The sequence below is a fragment of the Lepidochelys kempii genome, chromosome 9 (genome assembly GCF_965140285.1).
Source record: "Lepidochelys kempii isolate rLepKem1 chromosome 9, rLepKem1.hap1, whole genome shotgun sequence".
NCBI lineage: Eukaryota > Metazoa > Chordata > Testudines > Cheloniidae > Lepidochelys > Lepidochelys kempii.
Window position 1 is genome coordinate 102,535,535 of NC_136388.1, and position 19,192 is coordinate 102,554,726.

Sequence of the window (19,192 nt, forward strand, 5' to 3'; positions counted from 1 at the left end):
CTTACCCACAGTGTCAGTGATGAGGTGTGCTGTGGTCACAGATCTTTATCCATCGCTGTTGATAACTAGTATCTAGATGCCCCATCCTCACAGATCACTGGCTCACACATGAGCTGCAAATTAAGTAGGAGGTTAGAACATCAGTATTGGCTTGATGCAGTACCATCGCTGAGGTGGATAAGAAGGTGTATGTTTGGAAGACAGACTTCTTTGTTGGTGCAAACACAAAGCTGGGAGTCATGAGGTACCTTGCGCGTCAGTTTGGCCTCCTGTACAATGCGGGAGTGCTCACCAGGCGCCCCTCCCACTGATATCCTTGGATGCAAGGCCCAGTAAGTGCCAGGTGTTGGGTTCTTCTGCCAAAGAATTAGCGACGTTCATTCCAGCAGTGCTAAAGCCAGGCTATTTGAATGCTGCAATTCAGGAGTTCCCTTACTGAGGTATTCTCAGTCCTGCTGCAGATGGTCTTCTTGTTGATTGAAGCAAAGGGAGCCATTGGCTGTTTTTGGTGATTGGTTTTGGAAGTTCATGCTTATGAAACTTTGGGGATAATAGCAAATGTATGTAACTAATTAATAAAGCCAAGCCTCTCCCAGAGACTGACAAGGGGTTATTCTGTAGCTCACTGGACCCAGTTCTGTGAGAGGTTTCTTACCCTCGTCTCTTTTTCAGATCAGTTCAAATTTTAGCAGCATTATTGCAGAGAAGCTGCGCTGCAACACGCTGCCTGACACGGGAAGACGGAAACCTCAGGTGAACCAGAAGGATAACTTCTGGCTGGTGACGGCACGCTCTCAGAGTGCCATAAACAACTGGTTCACAGATCTGTCTGGGACTAAGCCCCTCACTCACCTGGCTAAAAAGGTATGTTGCAGGTGAGGCTGCCAAAAAAGGTAGAACATGTCCTGTCTGAGCTCTTCCCTCACCTGGTTGTGTGGGTATTGTCTATTTTTGAAGATTGCAGTGGAGATTTTGCGGTTTGAAGAGATTTGTTCTCTCTCCACATCAGATTGGTTATAATTCTCAGTGTGTGTGTCCAGGACTCATCTTGGGCTGCCTGTGTCCTCCCCAGCTATAGAGCTAAGGTTCCCAGTTATTCAGAGAGAAGGCTAAGCTTGTCTCATGGCATGTAGAGCTTGAATGTTTCATTTGCATTTTGATTGCTTTTAAGGGAACTGCTGCTGCCTGCCTTTATTGGCCTCATCCTTAGGTGAGGGTGGTTCATGCTGCTATGGTATTTTCAAGTTCTCAAAAATTGTAGTGAGATTGTCTAGTGATAACTAGCTGAATGACTTCCCACACTCCTGTGTCTGTGGCAGCGTTTTTACAGAGAAGGGCTCTGTGTTTTGGCCTCATGGAGAGCTGGTTAAGAAGAGCATTTACATTTCTGTGCTCCAGGAGCTAAGCCTTGATGCTACCGTAGTGGAGCTGGAATTATGAATTCTCCCAGGGCTGGATGAGGAAAGAAAGCTCTGTCTTCTGTAGAGGTGGGACTATAAATAGGGGTCTTGTGAGCCTGGCAGTGGTTGTGGGGAAGTTTAGTCCCTATTGTTGTACAGCAGAGTGTATAATGTCGAGGCTAGAGCAGAGGTAGTCAATTATTTTTTGTCAAGGTCCAAATTTCTTAGTCCAGGTATAATCAAGGTCCAGACTCCAGAGAAAATAATAAAATAACAACAACAATGATGATGATAAGTAAATAAAAAGATTTTGGGGTCCATTCAAAAGCATCTGGTGGTCTGGATTTGGCCTGTGGTCTGTGTATTGACTACCTCTGGGCTAAAGTTTGCCAGGTCGTGGAGTTCAGGGCTCCTGCTGGTAAAATTCAGTTTTCACAAGCTGTTAGTGTGTCTTTTGTAACTTTGGCACTTATACACTTCTTGACTCGTTATCCACCCTTCCCTTAAGAACTGTGTTTATGACAGACCTGCCTCTTTGCAGTGCCTTTACCCAGTGTCCTGCTTCATTTCTCATGTGTTGCACTGCAGCTCTGGTACTGTTGCCTGCTGACCCAGGAAAACGTTCCTTATGTTGTAACTGTCCTGACGGAATGGTGCAAGCTGTGTGATGCTTAGTTTGTGCATGGTTGTCCAGGCACAAGGGTGGTAGAGGATGTTATTCTGGGGTGATTCCTTTCTGGATCCTCAGAAACTAGCTTTTCCCTTTTTCTATTCTGTTCTAGGTACCCATCTTTAGTAAGAAGGAGGAGGTCTTTGGTTACTTGGCAAAATACACTGTTCCAGTGATGAGAGCAGCCTGGCTGATCAAAATGACTTGCGCCTACTATGCTGCCATCACAGAAACTAAGGTGAAAAAACGGCACGTCATTGATCCCTTTATCGGTAAGTGCCCTGAGTGGAGCCCTGGCCTTTTCCATACCAGGTTTTCTCTTCCTTGCCTGTTTTTGTGCTTGCACCTCCTCAATAGAATAGTAGTCGTTAAGGATGAAAAAGATCTATTTGGCCACATTTGCCCTAGTCGGCAGGGTATATGCAGCGTGGTTGTAGCCGGGTGGGTCCCAGGGTGTTAGAGAGACAAGGTGGGTGAGGTGGCTCTAAGCTTGTCTCTCTCACCAACAAAAGTTGGCCCAATAAAAGATTTTACCTCATCCACCTTGTCTTTCTAGCCAGAAGGGGGCAGCACAGGCTTCTTTCTACTGGATCACGACTGTGTTCAGCCTGTTCCCTTGGACAACAGACAAATACATCTTACTGAGAACGAATATTTTCTGATAGCCTTTCACAGGTCACTCTCATGACTGCTCCTTACGCCCTGTGTGTTCCTCCTCTGAATAACCCCATTCCATCCTTGGTGTTTACACCTTTAACATATATGTGGACTCTTATGTCTGCCCTTAGGTGTGTCTTAGCCAAGCTAGACAGATTGGTTTAAGGTTATTTCTCCCAAAATGTATTATTTCCCCCAGCAGAATCCCATTCTGTTATTTCCTGCATGTTTCCAGCCTCACTGGGCCTCTTTGGATCATGGCTCTGGCCTGTGTGGAGTTCCAGGATCCTTCCAATTAGCAGCATATGGTAAAGCCTGTCTGTTATGGTTTATACTGCTGTCCATCACGATAGTATATGAGCGCTTTCCACGGAAAAGAAATAGCAAGAGGGACTTCCTGAAGTCTCTGCTCCTCTCTTTTTCTGGGACAAAGACAACACTCTAGCTTTTTTATTTTACGGGGTTGGTTGATTAATATGTTTGTTTACAGAGTATTGTTTTTTTTAATCTCCTGATCTCTTCTGGAAGCTTTTTCCACAGCTCAACCCTTTCAAGTATGCTTTATTCCCAGCTCTCACATGTCTTGTCCTGGGCTTTGTGATCTGAATCATCCCAGGGGAGCCAAAATATCTTGACAGTTCATAGAATGAAATTTGGGCTTTAATGTAGCTGGGACATACTTTATTAAGTGTTTTGAAGCTTAAGACCAAGGCCTTGAACAGGTATCTGAAATGGGTGGGAGCCAATTGAGAAACTTGAGAAATGTCACTATCATGTTGCAGCCCCATCTCTCAGATCACTAATGGGGATGCTACATCAGGCTGTCCTGACGCTGTTCCCTCCTGTTTCCCTCCATTCCTTTGCTCTTGCCAGATCTTCAACAAAAGCGTTTAAGGAATCTTCCTTCCTGGCGAACTGCCTTCCTGTATTTTGTGTGTTAAAGTCCTGCTTTAAAATGCAGTTCAGAATTTGTCCCTTGCTCTCCACCTTCCCCTGGAACCCACAGGCCTATCTCTTTCCTTGTGGTTTTCCTTCCATCACAGGAACTCTTTGGCTCCCACTCCCTCTGCCTAGATCAGCCCTCTCCCATGCCTCTTCCTGCTTACCTACTCACGGATGACTGTCTCTTCCTTCCAGAGTGGACACAGATCATCACCAAGTACCTGTCAGAGCAGCTGCAAAAAATTTCTGAGTTCTATAGGCAGCTCTCTGGGCAGGGTTGTGGTTCACCATCTGGGCCCATGCCGCAGGAGGTGGAGCACGCTTTGAAACAATGGGACTACAATGAGAAACTGGCTATGTTCATGTTCCAGGTGAGGTGTTGAGGGGAGCTGCTGGGGTGGGGTTTGCAACGGATACTCAAGGCTCAGAAGTAATTTTGTTTTTTCAGAATGTATTCCACCCCTGAGTCCCTGGGTGGCTCAGCAGGAGGAATAGGGGTAGAATAACTTCAGGATGCTCTTCCTTTGGTCTTCTCACTCTGTCTGTCTGTCTCCAGGATGGGATGCTGGACAGACACGAATTCCTTACCTGGGTGCTTGAATGCTTTGAGAAGATACGTCCAGGAGAAGATGAATTGTTGAAACTGCTCTTACCTCTGCTGCTGCGGGTGAGCTTCTGGAGAAAACTGCCTCCTCCAACACGGCTCTGGGGAACGTAAGCCACCTTGCAGTAGCCTGGGGTGTTCTCCCAGCTGAGTGCCACCCCCCCCCCACATTAGCCACCAGCTACCAGAAGGGAATGCTGCTTTTCCCATTACTTCCTGCTACTGCAAGGGGTTTTGTTCCAGCTCCTTGTCCCTGCCTTACCTGTAACAGTTGGGCTTTTGATGGTAGTGGTGTGTTCATTGGATGGAACTGGATAGAAGTGGCTTTTCTCTTCTGCTCCCATGGCTGATTCCAGCTAGGCCCCCAAGGTCCTGAGAAGGCTGGGTCTGGGTACACTGAGCTCAATGGAAATGTTGTCCATGGTGCTCTGTGAATCTCACTGGTGCTTAAATGGCTTTACGATGACACTTTTCTCACGGGTTCCCCGGCTGTTTAGGCCTTTGATCTGGGTGAGGCTGTGGCCCTATCCGCGAGGCACCACTGCACAGCATTGGGCTCTGGGGACTTCTCTAGTGTTGCTTGGAACTGGGATGGTTTTTCCTTCTTCCCCACAGTACTCTGGAGAGTTCGTGCAGTCTGCATACCTGTCCAGGCGGTTGGCCTACTTCTGTACCCGCAGGCTTGCCATGCAGCTGGACGGCACAGGTGGGCACCTGCCCCACATCCTATCCGCACAAACAGGAGCTGCTCTCCCTTCAACACCTGCCCCTCAACCGGCTGCAGGAAATCCTCCGCCCAGTCCCTTCAGTGACTTGCTGCTTTGTCCCCAACACCGCCCGGTGGTATTTGGGCTCAGCTGCATTCTACAGGTAGGGTTTTGCTGGGTTAATATCAATGGTGAAGGAGGCTGGAGCTCTGATGGGTCAACAGAAGACATTCTGGTTAAAATTTTAGTATGATGCAAAATCAGCATAGCACATACTAGAAACTGGCTGGTGATAGAACGGGAAGTCATCACTGAAAGAGAGTGTTTCTAGTTGGATCCCACAGGCATCTGTTGTTGGCCCAACACTATCTAATATTTTTATCACTGATCATTCCTGGTAAAGTTTGCAGATGACACAGACTTGTTGAGATAGTAAATAATGATGATGGGTGGGTCCCTGGGCGCAATATGCAGTTTAATATGGCAAAATACAGAGTCTTACATCTGGGAATGAAAAATGTAGGTTACAGTTGAAGGATGAGGGACTTTATTCTGGAAAGCAGAACTTGAAAAAGGACTTAAAGATAGGACTTAATATAGGCCTAGGGAGGTGGTGCTACCTCTCTATATAGCAGTGGTGAGTGCATTACTGGGATGGTGTGTCCTGTTCTGGTGCCCACACTTTAAAAAAGTTGTTTAAAAACTGGAAGCAGTTCAGAGACAAGCCATAGTGATTAGAAGAGTGGAAAGCCTGCCTTGCAATGAGTGACTGAAGGAGGTCAGACTTTTTAGCCTACTAAAAATCTACTGAATCAGAAGTCCTGGGCTTGGTGCGGGAATCCCTTGGTGAAATGCTCTGTCCTGTGTTATGCGGCGTGTCTGACTATGGAATCTGTAGCAACGAATAAGAAACCCTGGGGCTCCTGGATTTGGCCTACATATATTCACCCATCACACTTCTGATATATTTGCTAGTGAGTCCTCTCTGTGTCATTAATGTAACTGCCCAGCAGGACCAGCAGGGGAAATTCATGTGGTGTTATTGTGGGTCTTTATGAGCTGCATGCACCAGCTTTTCACTGGCCTAAGGCAACTTGGGGTTTTGGCCTTGGTTACTTAAATGTGTCTAGTCTAAGTAAGCTAATGCAGCAAATGCTGGGTAGCTTCCTGCAGAGGGAGAGGGCACCTCTGTACCCCAGCACACTCTCCAGCCTCAAAGCTCTTTCAGGTGGGAGCCTATTCATAGGGTGTGGTGAGGCTGAGGCTGGGGAGTATCTGTACAATGTTGGAATAGCCCTGCAGGGTGCTCTCGGACCCAGGAGTCAGGCTTGGATATGCTTAGTGCTTCTTCTTTGGCTGTCTTCTGCAGAGTATCATCCTGTGCTGCCCAAGTGCTCTGGTCTGGCATTACTCCCTGACTGACAGCAGGATAAAGACTGGCTCTCCACTGGACCATCTGCCTATTGCCCCCTCCAACCTGCCCATGCCCGGGGGAAACTCAGCCTTCACCCAGCAGGTGAGCGGAGTGTTGGGGGTCCAGGACATTAACCCTACCCCAGTCCATTCAGGCTTATCTCTCCATATTAAGCAACAGCACCTCTGGCTGTGTTCCTGCCACTTCTGAGCCTGAGCAGCTGAGGCACTAAGAGATGCAGGAGGCCTCTCCTCCCTTTGTGTGGCAAGCAGGGCACCCATGGACCTGGAGGGTGGGCAGAATCTCTTCCCCTTGTGCCTGAGGCAGCCAGCGCCCCACCTAGGGATGGGCGGCATCTCTCTCGCCTTGTGCCTCAGGCAGGGCAGTTGACATTCCCTGGGTTCTGCTGGCAGCTCTCCGTGCTGCAAGTTTATTCTGGCCACCCTCGCACGTGTTTATGGAATTCCTTTGCCTTTAGGTTCGGGCGAAGCTCCGGGAGATTGAGCAGCAGATAAAGGAGCGTGGCCAGGCTGTTGAGGTCCGATGGTCATTTGACAAGTGCCAGGAAACCACTGCAGGTAACTTACTGCAGGATCTGCAATCTCTTCTCCCTAGCGTTAGACGTGTTACCCTGAGCCAGTGCCCCAAGGAGCTCCATGTCCAGTCATCCTGTCTTTGGCTTGTCTCTTGGCCACATTTCTGCTCGTTTGACCACAGTGAGGAGAACGCAGATGGACCTTGCTCTTTCCCAGGCTCAGAGCCCTGTGGGGATCAGCTCCCCCCCTGCCAACCACAGGTTTTGTCTCCTGTCTCCCAAGCTCTGAGCTCGCAGGGATTTGGGGCTTTGCCTCCTGCGCTCCGAAGTCTGTGATACCAGTTGCCCAAATGCTTGCTCATGCACACTCCCCTTTCCTTCCCTGTCCTGCCCCAGGATTCACTATTGGCCGGGTTCTGCACACCTTGGAAGTTCTGGACAGTCACAGCTTTGAGAGATCTGACTTCAGCAACTCTTTGGATTCCCTGTACAACAGGATATTTGGGCTGGGACCAAGCAAAGACAGTCATGAGGTGGGTAATGGGCCACACTGGTGATGCCCTGTGCTGCTGGTGGTGGTGGGTGCAGGCTAGTCTAGGGGGTTGTTCTCTTTCAGATTTATGTCCAGCTGGCACCATGAGGGAACTAGCTACTTGGGTGCCTCAGGAAAAGTGGCCCATTGCAGATAAGACATTGGAACTCCGTTGGAGGGGGTGTCTATGCAGCCCTGGGTTAGGGAGAGAGCCCGTGTGGAGAGAGTGAGGTGTGCATTGTGAGAGCCTAGGGTAAGGGCTGCCTGTATTTCTTGGGGAGGGGAAGCCTGTGCAGACATGTGGGAGGTGGTGTCTGGTGCTGCAGAGTATCATTCCGTACAGCCAACAATGACTGTCCTGAGCAGAGGCACAACCCCAGCCCTCTGTGAAATGGGAATTACCGTTGATGGGGGTGGTTTCTTTGATCTATAAAAACATGCTGTATAAATACAGGAAAACCAAATGTTAAACAACCCATCCAGGAAATGATAACCCATGCTAATACCAGGCGGGAGGCTGTGCAGGGAGCTTCCAAAGGCAGTTGACTTTGGTCCTGCTGGATTCAGGGCCACAGGCTGCTCTTTGGAATTCAGGAGCTGCTAGGTCATGCTCTTTTACCACAGCTGAGCATGGAAAGTAGCATGTCTTGGATAGCTGGGACCCAAATGGCTAGAGATTTGGAGGTCAGTCAGTATCAGCACCCACAAGCAAACTGGGAGCCAGGGCAGTCTCTGAAGGGCTGGGGTAATGTGCTTGGTGAGCTTGGCCCCAACCTGACCCCAAAAAAGAGGAATTCTGTGAAGAAAGCCCTGCTTTGGGATTTCCCAGGGGTGTGTGATGGAGACAAGCAGCTGCTGCTGGAGTTCCCCCACTGTGCGGTCTGCATGGAGCATGGAATCCCTGCTTCAGGCTCTGGCTTGGTGTGTGTTCTGTGTGTACTGGGAAGAGAGGAGTAGAGCAGATTTCAGGCTGGTTGTTTTCCTGCTGATCACCTTCCTTGGTGTCCTGACTGCCTGTGCCTTCAGAAGCGGTTGAACTCTTACCTGTTGTTCAGTGTTTTACCATCATGCCTGTGTCCCGACAGATCTCCCCAGATGATGACGCAGTGGTGGCCTTGCTGTGTGAGTGGGCTGTGAGCTGTAAGCGCTCTGGACGTCACAGGGCTATGGTTGTGGCTAAACTGCTGGAAAAGCGGCAAGCGGAGATAGAGGCCGAGGTGAGTCCTTGCCCCTGCTGGACCCTGGAAGTCTTTGAACAGCAGCTAATAGTTGGAAAGAGAGCAGAAGTTACTGGGTTGGTCGCTGGGGTTAAAGCAAGGGCGACCTTCTCCAAAGGAGAGCTCCCCCATAACTGTGTAGTGAGGTTGTCTCTCCAGAACTGATAGGCAGAAGCCTGCTAGCTGAGGACTGGAGGCCAAAGGCCCCTTGGTGCTAGTGCCTTTAACATGAGCATTTACTTTGATCCATAGTAGGCCAGAGACCGCCCCACTGCATGGAACTGCTCTGTGTGTCCCTCGGGTTCTCTGGGGCACAGATACAGAAGCACGAGGTCTCCTCAGAGGCTGTGCATAGTGGGTTATGAGACGGTTCCCTAGGAGTGGCTTTCTCCTATGGGGGGAGGTTATCTCTGAAAAGACATGGTCTGTCTTTGGGAGTGGGGAACACTGAATTTCTCCTCGTGGCAGCAGCCTGTACTCATGTCTCTCTCTGCAGAGATGTGGGGATTCTGAAGTTGTGGATGAGAAAGGCTCCATCTCCTCAGGTTCCCTCTCAGCAGCCAGCACGCCTGTCTTCCAGGACGTCCTCATGCAGTTCCTCGACACTCAGGCTCCTGTGCTAAGTACGTAACGAGAACTCGCTAATGTCCAGCCTTCCCTCTCCCTTGAGCCCTGGACATACCCAAGAGTCTCACTTGGACTCTGGAGAGGAGGGGATGCAGCCCAGACGGCAAGACATTAGGAAGGGATGAGGAAATGTAACTGCTGCTGAGACTAACTGGAGAGGAGCCCAACCACTTAGTTGCTGCCTCTGCCAGCTGTGTACTCCGGCCTTGGTCCCCACTGTGGTTTCCTAGTCCTGCCTTGAGTCCTGCCGGGTGATTGAGGGCCCTCTAGGAAACTCTTCCTCTAGCCCTGCAAAAGGACATCCCTGGGTTAGGTGTCGGGCAGGTGGCCTGTGTTGCTCAGAGCAGTGCTGGAGGGAGGACTCTGGTAGGGCTACCTGCTCCTTCATGTGCTGTTGCTGTGCCTCCAGCTGACCCGGGGAATGAAAGCGAGAAGGTGGAATTCTTCAACCTGGTGCTGCTGTTCTGTGAGCTGATCCGACACGACGTCTTCTCTCACAACATCTACATGTGCACACTCATCTCCCGGGGTGACTTGGCCATGGACTCGCATGGGCCCCGCCCTCCCTCGCCCTTTGATGACCCCGCCGAGGAGCATGACAGAAAGGAGGGGATGGGCAACAGTGGCATCAAGCTGGAGGTGAGGAGCACCAGCTCTCTTGGCCCCTTCCCAAGTCCTCCTTCCTGAGTGTCTTGACATCCTGGACTCTTCTCCTGCAAAGTACCTGCAGTGGCCACCTGCCTCCTCCCTCCCACAAGGCTAATCCTATAAAACTTCAACCCAAAGGTGAAGGATTAAATTCTAAGCAGCTGAAAAGGGTCTGTGGCATGGAAAAGGCCCTGAAGCCATGATTCTGTTGCTCATGCTGTGCAGCCCGGCTCTAATATGGTAGCATGGAATAAGCTACTCAGGATTTGAAAACCAAAGGGGCATTAACAGTGTGGCTGGCACAAGCACTGCTGGGGGGGCGGGGGGGGGGGGCTCATTCTGCCTGGGGATGTAGGCTGGACAATGCTGTGGGGAAACTCTGAGGTGTACATGTTTCCTAGTGCAGCACTGAGAATTAATGGCTGCCCTTGTTTATGGCCCCAGGACACAGGCCTCTCGGAGTCCATGGATATTGATCATAGCTCCAGCGTGCTGTTTGATGACATGGAAAAGACCGATTTCTCGGTATGTTCCTGTTTGCCTCTCCTACCTGGTGCTTGGTGAGTAGCTCAGGTATGCTTTGTTGGGCACCTTGCCAGTGTGGAGGTGCATCAACTTGCTGCTGGGTGCACTGTGTCCTCTGTGGAATTGAAAGGCCTCGCCAAAAGGGCTTGTGTGTAGTGGTCGATTGGGGCTGTATGGTAGACACAACTTGCCTGTGAATGCTCTTGAGTAGAGTGGTACAGAACATGTAGGCAGGGTAGAATCCAGCTGTGTAATCAGGTGTGTCATTCCCTGAATTTCCTCTTTCACAGACTTGACACAACCCCAGGAGCTAGGGGTGTGTGGCCAGTTGCTTGTCACTTGGAATGGTGAGGGAGCAGGAGGTGAGAGTGACATTACTGAGAGGCAGTGTAGGGTATCGAGGGTGAAGGTGGCGAAAGGATGGTGACATTGAGACTCTTGCTTACCTGGGGGAAGAGATGTCATCCAATGGCTCTGCAGCCTTGGGCAAGTCACTTGACCTCTCTGCCTTAGTTTGTGTGTTTCTTAGCTTGTTGTGGGGAGTCATTCTTTCATGTTTGCAGAGCACTTTGAGTGAAGATGCACAATAAGAGCTAAGAACGATTGCTGTTGAAATCTCTGGGAAATTTCTTTTTTCAGCCATTTCTATCTTTCAGGGTATGTGTTGGATAACTGTGGTGTCTGGGGCTGAATTGTCCCCCTTGGTGCCTTTTGCCTTAATCTTGGCTCTTGTGGAGTGTTGTCATCAGAATTATAGCCTGGAATTCCTAATTTTCTGTTGCTTGTTCTCAGTACGAGGTGTACTAGGAAGCTGTACTCATGTGCAGATTGGGGAGGAGGATCTGGTACCTGGGCTGGGAGCAGTGTCCTGAGGAGGAGGGCAAAGCATGGGGACAGCACCCACCCATCAGCTGTGGGCTGGAATAACCTTGTGGCCTGCTTTCAGTACCATTGATGTATGGCCATGTATCATAGCAATCTTGTCTTCTCTCCCTAGATGTTCTCTCCTCCAATGCACTGTGAGTCTAAGGCCAGCCCTTCCCCTGAAAAACCAGACCCTGAGAAGGAAGCAAAGCCTCTGCTAAAGGAAAAGGCTGCAGAAGGAACACTAGCATCCCTATACGACCAGCCCCGGCACATCCAGTATGCCACGCACTTTCCTATCCCTCAGGTATGAGAACTGTGCATACCTCCCCCCGCCCCTCTCACCCAGGTATGAGACCTGGGCTCACGCCACCCTCCCATCATGAGACTGGCACATTTCCTTGCTGCAGCTCCACCCAAACATGGGACGCCTGATGCCTTTCAGCTTGAGCACTGAAAGGGAAAGGAGCATGACCGTGCATGCCTTGAATGAGTGGGCTCCTGGGGTGGTTCTTTGCTTCCCCATTCCCCGGGGTCATCTCACAGCTGCACCTTCCCTCTCCTCTTAGAGACCCATGTGTGACGAGATGATTGGCCTCTAGCCTGAAAGCAGCTAATGCTGTTGTCTCCCTTCGGTTCCCAGGAGGAGTCATGCAGTCACGAATGTAACCAGCGGCTGGTGGTTCTGTTTGGGGTTGGGAAACAGCGAGATGATGCCCGACATGCCATCAAGAAGATAACCAAAGACATTCTGAAGGTGTTAAACAGGAAGAGCACAGCGGAGACAGGTTAGTGCAGCCTGGGTCTGCCCTGCCCCAGGAAGGTGTTCCTTTCCAGCTGGTTGGGTCCCTTGGGAGACCTGTAGGCAGAGGAGACTGAGTGTGCAAGGGAAGCAGCGATACTGACTAGACACAATATGCTGTGACACAGGAAACCTGCTGAAAAATGTTAAGTGGCACAGCTGCACTGAAGTCAATGGAGCTACACTGATTTACCACAGATGGGGATTTGGTCCATTCCACTTCTCTGTAATCTCTGTCAGTCCAGGGCTTTTTAGAGGTGCCTTGTAACAACAACAGACACCAATGTTTTTAAGTTGAGGATGCTCCTTTAAAGGAGAGATGAGATGCTCTTGAAACCGAGCCGAGGGATTTTGAGGCTGAGTCCCGGTGAGAGTGGCTAGTCTCCCAAGGGAAGCACTTACATTGGGGCAGTTAAACTGCGACTGGTCAGAGCCCTTGAGAGAATAGCTAACTCATTTGGCATGGGTTAGATACTTCACCATCCCTGACCATCACTCTGAACTGGGGATTCCAGTCTCTGGGAGTTGGATTTGATGCCTTCTAGAGCGGGCCTGACAGCTTATGAGTTGGCCCAAGACCCTTTGTCCTAATGGGGGGAATGTGAGGCTCCCTGGTTCATAGTCATAGATTCCAAGGGCATAGTGAATCACTGTGATCATGTAGTCTGACCTCCTGTGTAACACAGGCCATGGAACTGCCTCAAAAGAATTCATAGAGCAGAGCTTTTAGAAAAAAGTCTGATTTTGATTTAAAAATGACCAGTGATGGAGAATCCACGTGACTCTTGGTAAATTGTTCCAGTGGTTACTCTGCCTGCAGTTGGGTGGACCTGTGCTCCCTGCTGAGGAATTGGAAGATGCATATGGCTGTCTGTAGGGTGGCTCTGTGCCCTAAAGAAGGTAGTCTGGTAATGGCTCCCTGTATTTCTTGCCTTTGGCAGGTGGAGAGGAAGGCCAGAAGAGGAAGAGGAGCAAGCCAGAGGCATTCCCAACAGCTGAGGATATCTTTGCTAAATTCCAACACCTTTCTCACTTTGATCAGCACCAGGTCACCTCTCAGGTATGGGGTTCTGGAGAGAGTTGTCTCCAACCTAGACCCTGGCTGTATCTGTCCCACTGCAGCATGGAAAGCAGCCTCCAAAGAAGATAGTGGGAGAATAATTTGGATCTGACAAATGGAGCTTTGCAAGGGGCTGATACTCCCTTGTGCCTCTCTCTCTCTCTCTTCCTGCAGGTATCTCGCAATGTCTTGGAACAGATCACCAGCTTTGCCTTAGGGATGTCATACCATCTGCCTCTGGTGCAGCATGTGCAGTTCATCTTTGACCTGATGGAGTATTCACTCAACATCAGTGGTCTCATTGACTTCGCCATCCAGGTGAGCCCTGGGGTCTGAGGTGCTTCCCCAGGGTGGGGTTCATCTACGTTAAATCCAGACTGAGTGTGTTTCTGAAGGATCTGCTCTTGCTCAACGACAGGTTATTGGGTTGGATGTAGGAATCTCTGAGTGAGGGTCTCTAGCCTGTGTCTTGCCAGATGATCATAATGGTGCTTTCTGGCCTTAGACTCTTTGGTGTTCCGTGGGGGAGTGGGCATGAGGTATGCTTGTGTGTGACACAAAGCTGTAGTCCTCCTCTGGGGCTCTGGTTTTGAGGGTCATTTTTCCAAAGGTTTCAGGATTGTTTGGAATGAACCTTGCTACTGTTCTTGTCCCTGAGCTGCAGTGATGCCTTTCTTGAATGAGAGGGTTTCTTTTCTGTTCATGGCAGTCCTTCCAACAACGAGGGTGGTTTCCTCCCTAGGCCCTGCCACTCTGCAATGCAAACTGTGTTACTGGTGTGGCCGACTAGGCCAGATGATATTTCAGGAAATTTGCTACAGCTGGTGGTGTACCTGAGACTTTTACACTCCAGTTAGTGGATGAGCTAAGTGGGATTTTGAACAGGTCCTGGTAGTGAAAGGTCAGAGCCATATCTAGGAAGCCAGTCTGCCCACGCTTGTGTCCAACCGGCAGCCTTCTTCTGGTCGGCACCCCAATGCTGGCAGACCCCCTGAACTGACTGGGGCCTGGATGGCGGGCTTCGCCCAGTTTTCAGGCTCCTGAACGCATTGGTGCCTAGCCAGCAGGCTCCCTTTGACGGGTACCCCAACGACAGGGTTTGTAGTGGTGGAGATGTCTGGATTGCTGAAGGGTTTTCATGTCATTGGGTGCAGCTGCTGAATGAGCTGAGCGTGGTGGAGGCAGAGCTGCTGTTGAAATCTTCCGACCTCGTTGGCAGCTACACCACCAGCCTGTGCCTAGGCATCGTGGCTGTCCTGCGTCACTACCACTCCTGCCTTATCCTGAACCAAGACCAGATGGCCCAGGTCTTCGAAGGGTAAGGGAGCCCTGTGCCCCTCCTGGGCAGGGGAAGCCTCATCTCTGGGCTTTGTCCCACGCGGGTGGTGGGGTCTGGGGTCTGTCCTCCTAGGAGGTGTTGTCTCTGTGCCTGGAGCTTTGTCCCATGGAGGGGTGGGGGTGGGGAGGGATCTCTTCTCCGAGGGCATTGTCTCCATGCCTAGGGCTCTACCCTCAAGAGGGTGGGTGCTGCCTCTGTCTGATGCTCCTTCAGGCTTTCCTTTCATGCTGCTGCAGCATTTCTTGTCTCTTTACAGTCTGTGTGGGGTGGTGAAACATGGCATGAACCGCTCCGATGGCTCTTCAGCAGAGCGCTGTATCCTGGCCTACCTCTACGACCTGTACACCTCCTGCAGTCACCTCAAGAGTAAATTTGGGGAGCTCTTTAGGTGAGTTTGGGGCAGGTTGGATGCAATGGCACTGCCCTCAGAAAGACCATGGCCTCAGCTTTGCTTGTGATCTTGCACACACTGTTCCCCACCAGCTAGTGTTCTTTCCTCATTGACATACAGTGGGGGATCCCTGCCTTGGGTCTAGCTGGGCATGCAGGGATAATGGTAGTTGTCTGGGCCCATCTCTGTTACAGCGGTGCCTGCAGGCTAAGCTGCTGGCTGATGAGCACTGTTGACTTCCATCTTCCCGGAGCTGCACTGAGAGCAAGAGGAAGTGGCAGCCCCAGGCTAGGTTACTGAACCCCCTCTGGTATTTTCCAGGGGCTTCCCCAACAAGGAACAGGCATGGCTCTTCACGGAGGAACTTTTTTGAATGAGCCCTTTAAGCCTTCATGTAAAAGCTGGAGCTCTCTGCACTGCAGAGGCTGCAGCGGAGGTCTGGGGGAGGGAGCAGAAGGATCTCACCCAGGGCCTCAGCTTTGCTTGTGAAAGGCAGTGGGAAGCATGTTTGCAGAAGTGCCTAACCTCCCCTTCCTGCCCCTGCCAGTGACTTCTGCTCCAAGGTGAAGAACACAATCTACTGCAATGTGGAGCCGTCTGACTCTAACATGCTGTGGGAGCCCGAGTTCATGATTGACACCATTGAGAATCCATCCGCGCACAACTTCACCTACACCAACTTGGGCAAGAGCCTCAACGACAACCCGGCCAACCGCTACAGCTTTGTGTGCAATGCACTCATGCACGTGTGTGTGGGACACCATGACCCAGACCGGTGAGGCGCAGGGCTGGGGCTATTGAGACCCCTTTCAGGTGGCTCTACTTGTGTAGGGAGAAGGAGTGTCTGTGCTCCTCAAGGGGGCAGCAAGATACATCTGAGGACGAGGGAACCAGTAGCCACTTGTCATGTGTCCACAGGGGATACTATAACCCTGACATTCATACAGCCTCTTTGGGAGGTTACCCCTTTAGTCCTAGGCCTCCACTTTTTACAAGGATGAGCCCTGTTACCCTGAGGCTGGGTTACTGGCTTCAGCACACGTTTCTCGTCAGGGCTCCTCCATTGGGTCCAAATTAGTTTAGACCCCTTTTGGAGATATGCTGCTCTCAGGAGCCACACAATCAGCAGGTGTTTTGAGGAGACACAGAACAAGCCAGCACGTATAGTCAGCTGGAATATGGTATTTAGGGTCCTTTGGTTAAAGTGGAAAAGCCAACTTATATGCCTGTCCATGCTGGCAGCATTACCTGCCTCTCTGGCCTGGAAGTGTCTAGGATTCCAGTCTCTCCCTCTGCACTGCGCAGCAGAGGTCTTATCGCTGTATGCTGATACTTCCATTCTTTGTTTCAAGTTGCTGTTATGCGTGTTCCATACGTTCTGCTTCCCTTGGCTGCTAGTTCTTAAAAGTTAATATCCAGTTGTTTGTCTTCCATTGTGCCTGTCTGATGCAACTCCATTTGTATGTTAATGGTCCTTCAGCGTTCATTCAGACTGTTACAACTGTTCTGGAATTAACTGCACCTCTGACTCTTTGAGGCACCCCCAGTTAGGTCTTGGGCCTCTAGCCATCACCCTTCTTGGACAGGAATCTGCAATCCACTTCTTCCAGACTGTGCACTTAGGCTGCAAACTCCTGCAGTTCACTGTGATTATCTCAGCAGATCTGACTTTAGTTCAGCACCTGCAGCCCTGTTCTCTCAGGGGCAGTGACAGGGTTAACCAGTAACCAGGCAGCTTTCATAAAGCAAAGTACTATTTATCTTTTAAAAACAACAAACAGCCTATATACACATCTAGCTCACCAGCTGTCACCCATTTGCCACCTGCAGACCCTGACAGGTTTAAAGTACTCCAGGCCCTCTGCAGGGCCTCTCTCTCTTGGTCACAGTTTTCTGTCAGTTCTTGAATCAAGTGTAAGTGATCTTGGGAGTCACTTTATACAGACAATTTCTTTGTCTGCTAGGCCTCTTGAATCAGGTCAGACCAGTCTGTGTTGTTTCCCAGGGGTGAAACTTGCATAAACTTGTTACCTGCAGTAGGGATTTGTGTTAATAACTGTCCTCTTCCCCCAAGTGACTTTAGTTAATGCAGGAAACCCTTTAGCTTCCCTATTGACTTTAGTGAGGCTTTTGATAATGTCTCACATGATCTTCTCACAAACGAACTAGGAAAATATAGTCTAGATGAACCTAAAGGTGGGTGCACAACTGGTTGGAAAACTATTCCGAGAGATGTATCAGAGGGGTAACCATGTTAGTCTGGATCTGTAAAAGTGGCAAAGAGTCCTATGGCACCATATAGACTAACAGATGTATTGGAGCATAAGCTTTTGTGGGTGAATACCCACTTTGTCAGATGCATGTAGTGGAAATTTCCAGAAGCAGATATAAATATGCAAGCAAGAATCAGGCTAGGGATAACGAGGTTAGTTCAATCAGGGAGGATGAGGCCCTCTTCTAGCAGTTGAGGTGTGAACACCAAGGGAGGAGAAACGGCTTTTGTAGTTGGCGAGCCAGTCACAGTCTTTGTTTAATCCTGAGCTGATGGTGTCAAATTTGCAAATGAACTGAAGCTCAGCAGTTTCTCTTTGAAGTCTGGTCCTGAAGGTTTTTTGCTGCAGGACGGCTACCTTTACGTCTGCTATTGTGTGTCCAGGGAGGTTGAAGTGTTCTCCTACAGGTTTTTGTGTATTGCCATTCCTAATATCTGATTTGTGTCCATTTATCCTTTTATGTAGGGACTGTCCAGTTTGGCCGATGTACATAGCAGAGGGTCATTATCTTTATCATTGTCATTATCATTATCTTATCATGTGCCAGCAATGACCCTCTGCTATGTACATCGGCCAGACTGGACAGTCCCTACATAAAAGGGTAAATGGACACAAATCAGATATTAGGAATGGCAATACACAAAAATCTGTAGGAGAACACTTCAGCCTCCCTGGACACACAATAGCAGATGTAAAGGTCGCCACCCTGCAGCAAAAAACCTTCAGGACCAGACTTCAAAGAGAAACTGCTGAGCTTCAGTTCATTTGCAAATTTGACACCATCAGCTCAGGATTAAACAAAGACTGTGACTGGCTCGCCAACTACAAAAGCCGTTTCTCCTCCCTTGGTGTTCACACCTCAACTGCTAGAAGAGGGCCTCATCCTCCCTGATTGAACTAACCTCGTTATCCCTAGCCTGATTCTTGCTTACATATTTATACCTGCCTCTGGAAATTTCCACTACATGAGTCCGACAAAGTGGGTATTCACCCACAAAAGCTTATGCGCCAGTACGTCAGTTAGTTTATAAGGTGCCACAGCACTCTTTGCCGCTATTCCCAGAGAGTAGTTATCAGTGGTTCACCGTCAAGCTGGAAGGGCATATCGAGTGAGGCCCCACAAGGATCTGTCACGGGTCTGGCTCTGTTCAATATCTTCATAAATACTTTGGATAATGGTGTAGAGAGCACACTTATAAAGTTTGTGGATGATACCAAGATGAGGGGTGGGGATGGGTTCCAAGCGCTTTAAAGGACAGGATTAGAATTCAAAATGAGCTTGACAAACTGGAGAAATGGTCTGAAATAGATAGGATGAAATTCAGTAAGGATAAATGCAAAGTACTGCACTTGTGGATGTCAAACTAAATATGAGTCAACAGTGTAATACTGTTACAACAAAACCAAACATCATTCTGGGATGTATTAGCAGGCATGTTGTAAGACAGACATGAGAAGTAATTCTTCCAGTCTACTCAGCACTGATAAGGCCTACGCTGGAGTGTTGAATCCAGTTCTGGGCACCACACTTGGGGAATGATGTGGACAAATTGGAGAAAGTCCAGACGAGAGCAACCAACATGATTAAAAGTCTGGAAAACGGCCTATGAGGAAAGATGAAAACAATTGAATTTGTTTAGTTTAGAGAAGAGAAGACTGAGAAGGGGAGACATTTCAAGTATGTAAAAGATGATTATAAAGAGGAGGGTGGTAAATTGTTCTCAACTACTGAGGAGAGGGCAAGATATAATGGGCTTAAATTGAGGCAAGGGAGATTTAGGTTAGTCATTAGGAAAATTTTCAAGGTTAGTCATTAGGAAAATTTTCAAGGTTAGTCATTAGAAAAACTTTCCTAACTGTAAAGGTGGTTAAGCACTGGAACAAGGTTACCTTGGGGGGTTGTGGAATCTCCATTAATAGAGGTTTTTAAGAGCAGGTTAGACAAACACCTGCCAGGAATGGTTTAAATAATACTCTATCCTGTC

General features: G+C 49.5%; 1 protein-coding gene across 5 annotated transcripts in view; it reads left to right on the forward strand.

The window, feature by feature from the left end:
* The window catches only part of MED12 (mediator complex subunit 12), a 76,652-nt gene that overhangs the window by 2,406 nt on the left and 55,054 nt on the right, over positions 1–19,192 (forward strand). For all 5 annotated transcript variants that reach the window (XR_012160650.2, XR_012160651.2, XR_012160652.2 and 2 more), the window contains exons 3-21: positions 673–864; positions 2,183–2,342; positions 3,865–4,040; positions 4,226–4,336; positions 4,889–5,143; positions 6,350–6,496; positions 6,873–6,972; positions 7,326–7,462; positions 8,547–8,678; positions 9,175–9,301; positions 9,715–9,944; positions 10,398–10,478; positions 11,476–11,649; positions 11,986–12,130; positions 13,086–13,204; positions 13,379–13,522; positions 14,359–14,522; positions 14,800–14,931; positions 15,482–15,709. Coding sequence is in view for 2 of the 5 variants with exons in the window: in XM_073358645.1 (XP_073214746.1) it covers positions 673–864; positions 2,183–2,342; positions 3,865–4,040; positions 4,226–4,336; positions 4,889–5,143; positions 6,350–6,496; positions 6,873–6,972; positions 7,326–7,462; positions 8,547–8,678; positions 9,175–9,301; positions 9,715–9,944; positions 10,398–10,478; positions 11,476–11,649; positions 11,986–12,130; positions 13,086–13,204; positions 13,379–13,522; positions 14,359–14,522; positions 14,800–14,931; positions 15,482–15,709 (2,954 nt within the window). In the remaining 3 variants the exon portion in view is untranslated. The remainder of the gene's footprint in view (positions 1–672; positions 865–2,182; positions 2,343–3,864; positions 4,041–4,225; positions 4,337–4,888; positions 5,144–6,349; positions 6,497–6,872; positions 6,973–7,325; positions 7,463–8,546; positions 8,679–9,174; positions 9,302–9,714; positions 9,945–10,397; positions 10,479–11,475; positions 11,650–11,985; positions 12,131–13,085; positions 13,205–13,378; positions 13,523–14,358; positions 14,523–14,799; positions 14,932–15,481; positions 15,710–19,192) is intronic.